The 11,682-nt window shown below is 37.6% G+C and overlaps 2 protein-coding genes across 8 annotated transcripts; one reads left to right on the plus strand and one right to left on the minus strand.

The window, feature by feature from the left end:
• Positions 1–386: 386 nt before the first annotated feature.
• LOC112732717 (mitogen-activated protein kinase kinase kinase YODA) lies at positions 387–7,571 on the plus strand. Of its 4 annotated transcripts, none has more exons than XM_025781469.3 (14): positions 387–608; positions 1,044–1,131; positions 1,256–1,385; positions 2,476–3,204; positions 3,299–4,009; positions 4,236–4,323; positions 4,453–4,515; positions 4,824–4,984; positions 5,111–5,186; positions 5,297–5,356; positions 5,441–5,548; positions 5,643–5,879; positions 6,154–6,248; positions 6,605–7,571. In XM_025781469.3, the coding sequence occupies exons 4-14, from the start codon at positions 2,639–2,641 to the stop codon at positions 7,116–7,118; spliced, it is 2,679 nt and encodes an 892-aa protein (XP_025637254.1). In that variant the 5' UTR covers positions 387–608; positions 1,044–1,131; positions 1,256–1,385; positions 2,476–2,638; the 3' UTR covers positions 7,119–7,571. The 4 variants fall into 4 exon arrangements, with proteins under 4 accessions (XP_025637254.1, XP_025637258.1, XP_025637256.1 ...); XM_025781473.3 differs by having other exon boundaries at positions 5,670–5,879; XM_025781471.3 differs by lacking the exon at positions 1,256–1,385.
• Positions 7,572–7,606: 35 nt separating this feature from the next.
• LOC112732718 (short-chain dehydrogenase TIC 32, chloroplastic) lies at positions 7,607–11,333 on the minus strand. 4 transcript variants are annotated; one of them, XM_025781474.2, is made up of 8 exons: positions 11,034–11,333; positions 10,452–10,683; positions 10,239–10,318; positions 9,947–10,100; positions 9,692–9,770; positions 9,517–9,601; positions 8,104–8,150; positions 7,607–8,027 (listed from the first exon to the last, which is right to left on the minus strand). In XM_025781474.2, exons 1-8 carry the CDS (start codon positions 11,137–11,139, stop codon positions 7,863–7,865), a joined length of 948 nt encoding a protein of 315 aa, XP_025637259.1. In that variant the 5' UTR covers positions 11,140–11,333; the 3' UTR covers positions 7,607–7,862. The 4 variants fall into 4 exon arrangements, with proteins under 4 accessions (XP_025637259.1, XP_025637262.1, XP_072068368.1 ...); XM_025781477.2 differs by having other exon boundaries at positions 9,692–9,761; positions 11,034–11,300; XM_072212267.1 differs by lacking the exon at positions 8,104–8,150 and having other exon boundaries at positions 9,692–9,761; positions 11,034–11,300.
• Positions 11,334–11,682: the final 349 nt, after the last annotated feature.

Genomic DNA, 11,682 nt, shown 5'->3' on the forward strand with positions numbered 1-11,682 from the left:
CCAAAAATCTTTCGCCGCAAAGGGCTGGGAGAGAGGAAATCTACGGTTGCCAAAATAATCACCATGAAAATAGAAAGGAATCAAATCCAAAAAATAAAGAAAATGGAAAATAATAAAACACAGATTCTTGAGTAAGTTAAGTTGCCGTTAAAAACCATTTTATGAAGGTATTTCCAGTACACGAAGGTGCACCAAAATCCCATACTCCTAACCAATCTCAAGTGAGGGAGCCATTATAATATGCCGCCACGTAGCATCTCCGTGAACTCAAATTTAATCAGAACCATTCGATCCCCAACACCAAAGGTTCCTACGCGCGGAGAATAGCCCGGACACTGATGCACATTTTTAATTATAAAAGGTGAAATGAAATAATCAATTTTCTCACACGCTGACTGTTTCTAGTGCTAGTTCTCTCTTCTACTCTCTACTCTCTACTCTCTCCCCTTTCATATTCTTGTTCTTCCTCGTCCTCCTTTCTCTTCGTTCTTGTCACACTCTCTGTGCTTTCTTAGCTTCTTCTCTTAGCGGTGTCTTTAGATAACACCCTGAGCTTCGTCTATCCGTCAAAACGTCGACGTTTTGGATGCTAAGAAACACAGCATTGAGTAAGTGATCAAAGATAGGGTTACACTGTCATCTGCTGCTTTGATTTTTTTATTTTTTCTGCTGAATTGATGTAACACCTGTCGGTTCATTTCGAAACCTGTCGTTCGGAAGCAATACTTCCTGCATGTTTATCTATTGAATTCGAATTTGTTCCGTTACGTTTTCTTTTTCTTCTGCATTTTCCGTTGGCTCCAACGGTGTTTATTATTATTATTATTATTATTATTATTATTATTATTATTATCATCATCGCTGGTAGCTTTGCTTGTTTGTGGTTATAACTCGAATTTTTCTTTTCGTCGTTGATTTTTTTTATATCGTCTAAGTTCAATAGAGTTGTTTCAGCAAGTTGATCGGATTTGAACGTAGCTGCTGATTATGCTTCATTTGCTGACTTGTGTTCTCGTCTGATGATTGTTTGCTGAATCGTCTAGGTTTTCTAATCTTCCGTGAAAAAAAAAAAAACCGCTTAGAGAGATAAAACGGAGGCAAGGAACTTTGATAATTTTTTCTCCCTTACTGGTAAGTTCGTTATCAAGAAAAGAGATCATTCTTCATGTTATAATTATTCTGGTAGGAGAGGCTGCAAAAATTTGAATATATGCTTTTATTGAGTTTTGGTTTTGCTTCAATCTGCCATTTGCAGGAAATTTCTCTAATAAATGCTAAGTCATGCAATGTACCTTCAGAATCATCGAATCCTTGGAGTGATTCTTTCTTTGTTGGAGTGCAAATCCTGCCTTAAGTCCATTTTGTCAAATTTTGAATCCTGCATAGTAAGCCTCCGTTTGAATTTTGTTCACGACTTCTTTGTCAGTGATCCCCCCTTTTGAGGTCTTAAGTATGAAATGGATGTCATCTTCGTTGATATAGAACCATGGTTTCGAGGCTTTTAAGTGATACTCTAGATTCAACTGTTTGTGACAAAATCAATTAAATTTCATTGGTGACTTTTTTCATTATTTATTTATTTATTAATTTAAAAACTTTGCTGGAGCCCTGATATTATCAGCATACCTTTCAAGCAGATAATTTTCCCTGGCTCCGTGGATTTCTTGTTAGGATCTGAAAGCATTTGTAATGTCATTGTCTTGTGTTAGGGTCCATCATTTGCTTGGTGATATTAATAAAGCTACCCTTTTGAATGATCTTTTTCGCTACTTCAGCACCTGTGTTTAGTCACTAGCATGTGATATTAATATTTCAACTCTGTCATGTATTGTATAAATATTCTGAATGGATCATCTCTCCTTATCATTTTTGTTTCCCTTTTCATTTTTTCGGTTCTGAAACTTTGGGTGGATGATTTGTTTGATCTCATAATTATCAAGAAATTGAATTTCAAATTGATATACTTTAATTACTTCATGCATGCAGTAGATTGTAAATATGAACTTTCAACCAATGAAAAGAGTTCAAATGATTGATTTGTTCTGACCTCAGTTACACAAGTTATTAAATGAACTCTTACACTATGTCAAATGGTTAACGGAAATTTATCCGGGAATCAGGGAACCTGTGGAGAAACTTGTTCATGACGTCTTGCATTGTCTCGTATATACTGGGAGACAATTACAGTTATAGCATCATTGATTTGTTATTTTTTGCTGTTATTCATTTATTTGTGTAATACGTGTTCGATTGTGATTGACAGTTTAATATCACATCTAAAGGGAGGGAAATCATTTATAGCCCCACTCATTCATTATTGTTTGTGGTTATTCACTTATTTGTGCCCCATTTAGTTCCTGCATAGCAGTTCTCTTTTCTTGGATTCTGCTCATTTCTGTCACTGAATAAAAAAAGGTTTATTAAATGTTTAAAATTTTGGAAAGACCTAACTAACATTTGAAGTTTGCTATATAGGTTCTTGTGGTTCTACATGAGCTATAATTTATAAGAACAACGCAGCACTCTTCATTAGAAGAGATACATTTCAATGCCACATAAGACTTCGCACACATAGTTTGCCAAGATTTCCTTCAGTTTTCTCTTATTTTCCCTGTGTTTGACAAGCTTTTGCCTAAACATGCCGATATGGTGGGTGAAGTCTAAAGAGGTGAAGGAGAGAAAGAAGTCAAAAAGGGAAAGTATTATTGATGCAATACAGCAAAAATTTAAGAATGCTTCTGAAAAGATGCGCAATGACAAATCCAAAGGATCTAGAAGACATGTTATTGGCACCAGGTCAGAGAAGCAATCCCAATCTGTTGTAGCTTCAAGAATATCATCACCCTCCTCCACATATGTGTCCCGCTGTCGAAGTTTTTCAGAATTAGAAAGGCCTCTATTTCAGCAGCTCCCACTGTCAGGGTCGCACCTTCCTGCTGTCAGTGACGCAAATTCTGGAATTTGTTTACCATCAAGAATGGAAAGAGCTAGTGGTTCTAAGCAATCTCTGTATTGTCCCCTACCGGCATCTGGTGTTGTTTCCAACAGGGGATATCCTACTGATGCTGAGGGATATATAGATACCGCATCTGTTTCAAGTGATAGCTCTGGTTATAGTGGTGACTCATCTGATTCACATCTCATTAGTCATCTGGCAACCGACTATGAAATTGGAAACAGGGCCACCATTAACAGGTCTTTCAGGTCGGTTTGCTTCCATCTGAATACATTGCTTTAAACATACTATGCATTTACCTTATATTCTTTTCCTTTACTAATAATTCATATGCTCCTAAAGGTTGGTGCACAGGAACAGATCACCTGTTACTTTCCAGAATGACTTAGGAGCATCCTCAAGCCCAGCTCCTCAAATGTGCGGCGTTAAGAATCCATCTACTTCACCAAAACGGAGTCGTTTGCATTTGCCCAATCTAAAAATAGGCCGTACCTGTGGTCTATTCAGTGCTCAAGAAAGGTCAACATCAAGTCCTTCTAAAAGTCCAGTGAGAGCACTTGGCCCTGACCAGCTATTTAACTCTGCACTATGGACAGGAAAGCCTTGTCCATATGCAGCATCAGGGAACTACTCTAGTCCTGGTTCAGGCCAAAACTCAGATGTTGGGGATCTGCCAGGACAGGTAATTTTGCCTCTTAACAGGTACAGCCCTGAGTGTTCTCCTATACCTAGTCCGAGAATGACAAGCCATGGTCCCCGTTCCAGAATACAGGGTGGTGCTGTCACACCTCTTCATCCACGAGCTGGCACCTTCCCTTTGGAAATAACTACAAGACATCCTGATGATGTTACTCAAAAAACTCATCCTTTACCGCTTCCTCCAATAACAGTCACCAGTTATTGTCTTTCTCCAAACTATTCTTCATCTACAACTCCATCAGCTCCTCGCAGTCCTGCCAGAGCAGAGATCCAAACAAGCCAAGTTTCACGCTGGAAAAAGGGGAAGTTGCTCGGAAGGGGGACATTTGGACATGTTTATCTTGGTTTTGACAGGTCCGTATCATGTGGGTGTTTTGCGTGTGCCCATGCCATGCACACATTTGGACATTCTTATCTCGATTTTGGAATACTCAAACATTCAGATTGCATTTGATATACATATATCAGCATTTTAACTCATCTTTGTCTGTTAGTTTGACACAATCATGATTTTTCTTGCATTTTATCTTTTGAACTTTTAAAGCTTGATCTGATTTATATCAAGTTCTCTGATCTGTAGTGAAAGTGGTGAGATGTGTGCGATGAAGGAGGTAACGCTTTTTGCAGATGATGATAAATCAAGGGAATGCGCACAGCAACTTCAACAAGTAAGCTTGCTCACCACATGAAAAGTTTACAAAAAATAAAACATTTACTTTTCCTTTTGAATGAAAAGGAACAAAGGACTATACATTTTCAGGACAACAAGTATTCTCATGTACCTGATACATTTTCAGGAAATTATGCTTCTAAGTCAGTTGCAGCATCCAAATATAGTCCGATATTATGGTTCTGAAACGGTATGTTTACTGAATTAGTTACTTAATTCATTCAGTAACTGATTTCAGTTTGAATTTTCAGTTACAATCAAGGCATTAGAACAGATTTCTCTAAACAAATCAGCCACATCAATTGCTTCTATGCTTTGAGCAACATTTTATTAGATCTCTTTACAATTGCAAGTTCAATATATCTTATGGGTTCTTAAATTTGTTTTCTCAATCTTATTTTAGTAACATGGAATTTGGTTGCATAATATTCTTTCATGCTGTTGGCTATCAATACTTAGAATTGTGTTAACTGTACTGTGATTTTTTATGCCTAACAGGTAGAGGACAAACTTTACATATACTTGGAGTATGTCTCCGCCGGGTCTATTTACAAACTGCTTCGAGAGTATGGCCAGTTAGGTGAAAATGCCATTCGTAATTATACTCGGCAAATTCTATTAGGACTTGCGTATTTGCATGCTAAGAACACTGTCCACCGGTGAGTTTGGTAGATCATCATATGAAATTCTTATAATTACATCTGTGTTTCAACAAATAACATCTCTAATTACATTTTCGCTTGTGAAACAAAAATTTCTTGGTCTAATTACTATATTCTCTTCAGGGACATTAAGGGAGCCAATATACTAGTGGACCCTAATGGACAGATAAAATTGGCAGATTTTGGGATGGCAAAGCATGTAAGAGAATTTATATATGTTTTCTTATGTATGATGTTCATGTTAACGAAGGAACAGCCTTGGTTAGATAATTCAAATGGAGTTGAATATTTCCTTTCTGAAATTTACAGATAACTGGGGAGTCTTGTCCATTTTCATTCAAAGGAAGTCCTCACTGGATGGCACCTGAGGTCAGCATGATTTCCCTCCTCCATAAGTACCGTTTGACACTTGTTTTTCACATGGTTCTGTTTGACAATGCCTCAATTACTTAGGTTGTACATAATTCAAATGATTGTAATCTTGCTGTTGATATATGGAGTCTTGGCTGCACTGTTCTGGAGATGGCTACGACAAAACCACCTTGGAGCCAGTTTGAGGGGGTAAGCAGAGTTTGATATATGGATCTATTTATTGGATTATATAATTTAACTTCGTTTCATAATTTTTTTTCCTTTGTACCCTACACACTTGAAGGTGGCTGCTATATTTAAGATTTTACAGATGAAGAAACTGCCTGAAGCACCAGAACATCTATCAGAAGATGGAAAAGACTTTGTGAGGCTTTGTCTGCAAAGAAATCCCCAGGACCGCCCATCGGCTGTGCAACTTCTAGAGCATCCATTTGTCAAAAAGGCTACACTAGAAAGAACCATTCTGACTGTACATCCTTCAGAAGCATCACCAGCTATTGTAGATGAACTGAAATCTCTGGTAAAAGCAATTGAAAGTGTATATTCAGTGGCTGATTACATACTATCATGCTTTGCATAATAGCTTTGTGTTTCTGAAGTTTTGCATAATTTTGTTGAAAGAAAAATAGTAACAAAAGAAGGGCTCCAAAAGTAGGCTAAAATATAACAAAATATTAAAATATAATAGTATTCCATCAACAGTGAAGAAATGGATGTATGTTTTTTATTTTCATTTCATTTTTTTGTGTTTCGCATATTTTTGAGTGAACTATTTATCTTGAATGTTCTTTCAGGCCATTGGACCTGCAAAACATAATTTGTGCTTAGAGTCAGAAATGGCTGCTGGTACCAGTCGGCCAAGAAGGTTGAGAATCGGCTCTGCATCAAGGTTGGTCCCCCAACCCCCCTCTCCTCCACCAAAAAAAAAATAAATAAATAAATAAATAAAAAATAAAATGCCCACTCGTGTTTATATGACATATATGGATAAATAAATACACCAATAAAACAAGAATATACTTGTTCATATTAATTTTTGTAGCATTCACTAGTACGTTGTGTATTCTATAAGCTGGTTAGATACTTTTAGTTGTTCATAATTAAGCTGGATTAATTGATAAGAATGTTGTGGCTGTGTGAAAGAAAATTCGGTCAAACTTCTGCAATGCTAGTTTTTATTCAGTTCTAGATACTTTTGATACTTCTGCAATGAAGGTATTAACTGTCTATCTAACTTGTTTCTAGCGATGTGCATACACCAAGGAACATGTCATGCCCCGTTTCTCCCCTTGGACAGCGAACTTTGCCTTTGGGAACATTTGATGTGGCTGGAAGAGTGTCTACAGTTCCAGTAGTTAGTCCTCGTACCACATCTGGCCTATCCACACCATTCAATGATAGTGGTCGTACAATCTCGTTTCATAGAAACAAGCAGCCGATGTTCTCACATGAAACTGCATGTCTGATGCCAAGGTCTCAAGGTGGGTTTCATTATCAGGATCCTACACATGATGCCCTTCGAGTAACCAGACCTTCTCAGGATGTAATAATTTCATCTGATGATGATGTTCTTGCAACCAATTATAAGAGGGTTGTCCGAAGAGAATTTTATAATGTGCCTCAAACGCCCACGAGGGATTGTGTTAGGATGAGTACTTACTTAGATTGCCGAGCCAGTACTCCCAGGCAAGGCCCGACAACACAAATGGCATGTCACCTGCACGTCAGTGACCTGAGGGGACACCGTGCATGTGAATAATAAACGTTCTAATTGACGGTATATACATCATAGGGTGCATTAGCATAAACATATACCATAAACATGCTGGAGGAATATAGTTTAACTATTATCTATAGTCAAACGTGAGTGTTTTGCGCGGGGATGTAAGCGTTCCCCAATTGACTCATGTTTGAGACAGTAGTTTTACAGAGTGGGACCAAAACCCCTTGTAGATGCAAAATTTGCTGTCCTCACCCAAGGTATTTTATATTTATCATCTCAGCTGGAAATGGAGGGACCAAAAGCAGATTTGTAGAAACATATTTACTGTATAGAATATATATAACTAGAAAGTAGAAACTTAACACAATTTTGAGTTTAGCTAGAATTTCCTCCATTTTGAATAATGTTCTGTGGGATTGTGTGCTACAAGAGGCGTTGTATTGAATAAACTTTATATATTTCAAAAATAAATCTACCTCTTTCTGGATTTTTTGCTGGAAGGAAAGTCATTACTCTTTTGCAAATTGAAAATGCAAAGGCTTCATGTAATGTATTGCCCACAAGCGCAAATGCCTTCATGGAATTCGATAGCACCGTGATAGAAATAAAGAAAACAATATGCCAAATTGTAGCACTACTTGAGTGGTTATGCATCGCGTCTTAAATTTACATATATACAGCTTATACGGCTTGTGAGTAACAGCAAGTTTCTATTCTGCTAAACAGTTTTTCAATACAACTATGTTTTGCCCTTACTTAGTAGTCAGACAAACCTGTGAGCTACTTTTGATTAGTTAGGCTTACGCTGAACTCCCATAGTTTTTTAGCCAGCTCTGAATCGTTAGCCAGATGGGTTGGCGTTGCCTTATTGCTGTCCATAAAGTACTCACCAGATATTCCCTTAACTTGTGGATGCAATGCTACATAACATTGAGTGGCAGCTCCCTGTAAAAACACGTCAGAACAACTCAATATATCTGCCATAGCATATAAGCATATCAGCAACAGATGTACGAAATACCTGTTGCACATTTTTAAGTAAGTATTTACCCACCATATTAGCAACAGCTGCAAAAGAAAAGTGGTGGATACATGAATATAAATTCAAGAAAACAATTTATGTATATGAATTGACAACTAGGACCTGGCATAATTCTGTTTTGCTTCCTTTTGAATGCATATCGTGACCAAGCATATTGAATTGAATTGGAAAAACAACCATTTGTACCCATGAACTTTACGAACGCTGACAAAAATACCCATTAAAAAATGAAACTAACGTTGTATCTATCAAAGATGGATTCCGTACGACAAAAGTACCTAAATCCTAAATTTATGTTGACTTTTTAATAAAATTTCAGAATTACCCCATCCTTTATCTTCAACCCCTCCTCTCTTCTTTCCCAAATCTCAAACACCTCCATTGCCATTACCTTAACCACCTTCTATTCTCTACTACTCTACTAACCACCACTGTCCCATCTTTCCACTCTGACGATGACAAAGACGACAACAAGACAACCAGACAATCCATCCGTTCCCACGCAACGCTAGATGGAGAAGCTCCGGAAGTGAGACTGAACCGAGATCCAGGGCGCAAGGTCCTGTGGTGTGATTCAACTCCTCCTAGGTCCACTTCAAGCTCATGGACTCCATGGAAAAAGGTCCTATATTTACAACAGTACAAATTATAAATTTATTATATAATTAACGAAGTTGAACTTTCTCACTCTCCCAAATCACCACCATCATGTGTAAGATTCCTGTGTTACTCACATGCGACCCCACCAAAGCGATCTTGCCAAAGTTTCAATTTTTAGCATCTAAAGTTTCTTCTCCTTCTGACATTGTATTGAAAGTGATGGAGGAAGGGTGGTGATGGTAATAGCGGTAATAGAGTGTTGATAGGATTTGAGATTAGAGAAGTGATGATGACAAGTAAAATTAAAAGTTAGAGTAAAGTTGTTGTTTATGGCTGTGACAGTGGAGAAGGAAGAAGATGAGGCTGACGGTTGGTGATGGTGGCGGTGATGATGATGTTGGTAGAGGAGGTGGTAAAATTGCTGAAAGGGTATTGAGATTAGGATTAGGAAAATGGTAATTTGGGGTTTTTAGGTATTGAGATTAGGGTTTTTAGACAATGGAGGTGTTTGAGATTTGGGAAAGAAGAGAGGAGGGGTTCAAGATAATGGTGGGGGTAATTTTGGAATTTTATTAAAAAGTCAACATAAATTTAGGATTTGGACACTTTTGTCGTATGGAATCCATCTTTGATGGATACAACATTAGTTTTCTTCTTTAATGGATACTTTTGTCAGCGTTCGTAAAGTTTATGGGTACAAATGGTTGTTTTTCCAATTGAATTTTGTCTGTCTCATCTATAATTGCACAACAATACCAAATCAAGCCTTACTCGAATAGTATAGCCACTAACCATTAATGTAACCATGGTAACGCAGAATATTTGTAATAATTGATCCTGGATGAAGTGCGTTAGCGGTTATTTCAACTCCTTCTTCCTGTCAGAAAAAGGAGTATGCATTGTTCTACATTAAAATCAACCAAGTTCACACCAAACGGTCAAAAGACAAACGGATGTAAAAAAATACCTTAAAGCGCCTCGTAAGTTCTTTGGCATGCAAAATATTAGCAAGCTTTGATTGTCCATAAGCATAATAACTGTTGTACCTGCCCCCCAAAAAAAAAAAAGAAGGCATAAAACAGGGTGAATTGTACAAATTTGGGAACCAAAAACAATGTAAATGAAAAGAAAAATGTCATCAAGCATATTTGCGGTACAATCTCAGTAGCAATTAGCAAATAAAGAAAAAGGAGAAACCAAGGATCTCTCATTCCAAAATTACACTGATTCATCATTGATCTTATCAAAACGAATTCCTTCTTGATATGGAAGTCTGTGTGCTTCCGAAGATAGAATGACTATCCTTCCCTCCCGTTTGCATTCACGTACAGTTTTTTTCATAGTTTGTAGTAAAAGGTTTGTCAAGAGAAAATGACCTACAAAATAGTATAATTAGAATCTCTTTAATTCCTTTCATATTTTAGCAGGAGTGAATGACAATTTTCGGTTCTATCAACCCAACAAGATAACATGAGGAAACTCAATATGTGAGGAAAACAGGCAATAGAACATACCCAAATGATTCGTTGCAAACTGCATCTCAATGTTGTCTTGAGAAAGCTGGAATGGAGTTGCCATCACCCCTGCATTGTTACTTCAATCGAAAGAAGAACTTCATTTTATTTTAAAACATGCAATCAGAGCAGGTGCAGATGCTGAAGACAAAACAGAAAGACTTGTATAGAAAGTTGTACTGGAAGAGTTCATCTATGTCAAACAAGACATACATTAGGATATTGAGTGGACGTTCAGAAGAAATATAATCTGATGCAAACTTCCTAACAGATGCCATAGAGCAAAGATCTAATTCCATGACATCAATTTTAGCTGAGGGAATTTCCTTCAATATTGTTTCTTTGACCTTGGTGCCAGATTCAACATTCCTTACAGCCATAACAACATGGACACCGCGCAGTGCAAGAACTCGCGTCGTCTCCAAACCAAGGCCACTTGTAGCCCCTAATATCAAACATAATAAGTAATTAAATTATTGATTACTCAACACCGATGCAAATTTAAATTAAAATTAAATAACAATTTGCAGGGATCATATGACTATTTCAGGAAAATTGATCACCAATCGGAAAAATAACACTATACTCCAATAAGTGGCCGTAATCAGCTTCGTAGTTGAAAAGACATCATAGAAAATTTAAAAATAAATCAGATCTACAATATAGTGTGATTATTGGATTTATATATGAGATCAGCAGAGGTGTGATCGAAACTGATCGACGATGATATTGCGATGAGTAAAACAACCTAATAAAAGGAAAGTAAAAACTAAAAAGGAAGGAGGAGGAAGGAACCGGTGACGATGGCGGTGAGGCCGTGTCCATCAATGCCTTGAGTGACTTGCTCCGCCGTGGAGGAGGCTGAGAAGCCAGATTCTCCTTTCCAACCAAGAAACCACATATTCCTTTCCGTTCGCTCTTTCTTTGTGATCGATTACACACACTTTCACTTTCTCACTCACTCACTCAGTCAAAAACAAGTGTCATCGTAGTTTGAAACTTTCCATTAAAGTGGGAATATAACATGGAGTTTATTTCTTTCGGATAACACTTAACATGACTAAATCCCCTAGTGGTTAGCCAGTGCACCGATATAGCTTTTGAGATTCCAATTGCACTATTTATATCCTTCAGATTACGATCTAGGCAACATAATGGTCCTTCGACAAAATTTCGGTGTGACTCAACGACGGCCTTACTTATGTGGCACAGCCACTGCCACTGCCACGTTGGACATTCGAAACGACGTCGTTTCATGGGGCAAACGTTTGAAAACCCAAACGTCGCCGTTTTGATCACAATGAGTGTAATAATTGCTTGGGTAAAGGGTTTGGCATTCGTTATGTCTTCTCCATATTTTCTCATCTCTCTCAACGCTTGGTCTCCTCCTTCATAACCAGAGACAGTGGCAACAAGTAAGGGCACTGCTGCCTACTCGCTGATT

Source organism: Arachis hypogaea, chromosome 13 (genome assembly GCF_003086295.3).
Source record: "Arachis hypogaea cultivar Tifrunner chromosome 13, arahy.Tifrunner.gnm2.J5K5, whole genome shotgun sequence".
Taxonomy (NCBI): Eukaryota; Viridiplantae; Streptophyta; class Magnoliopsida; order Fabales; family Fabaceae; genus Arachis; species Arachis hypogaea.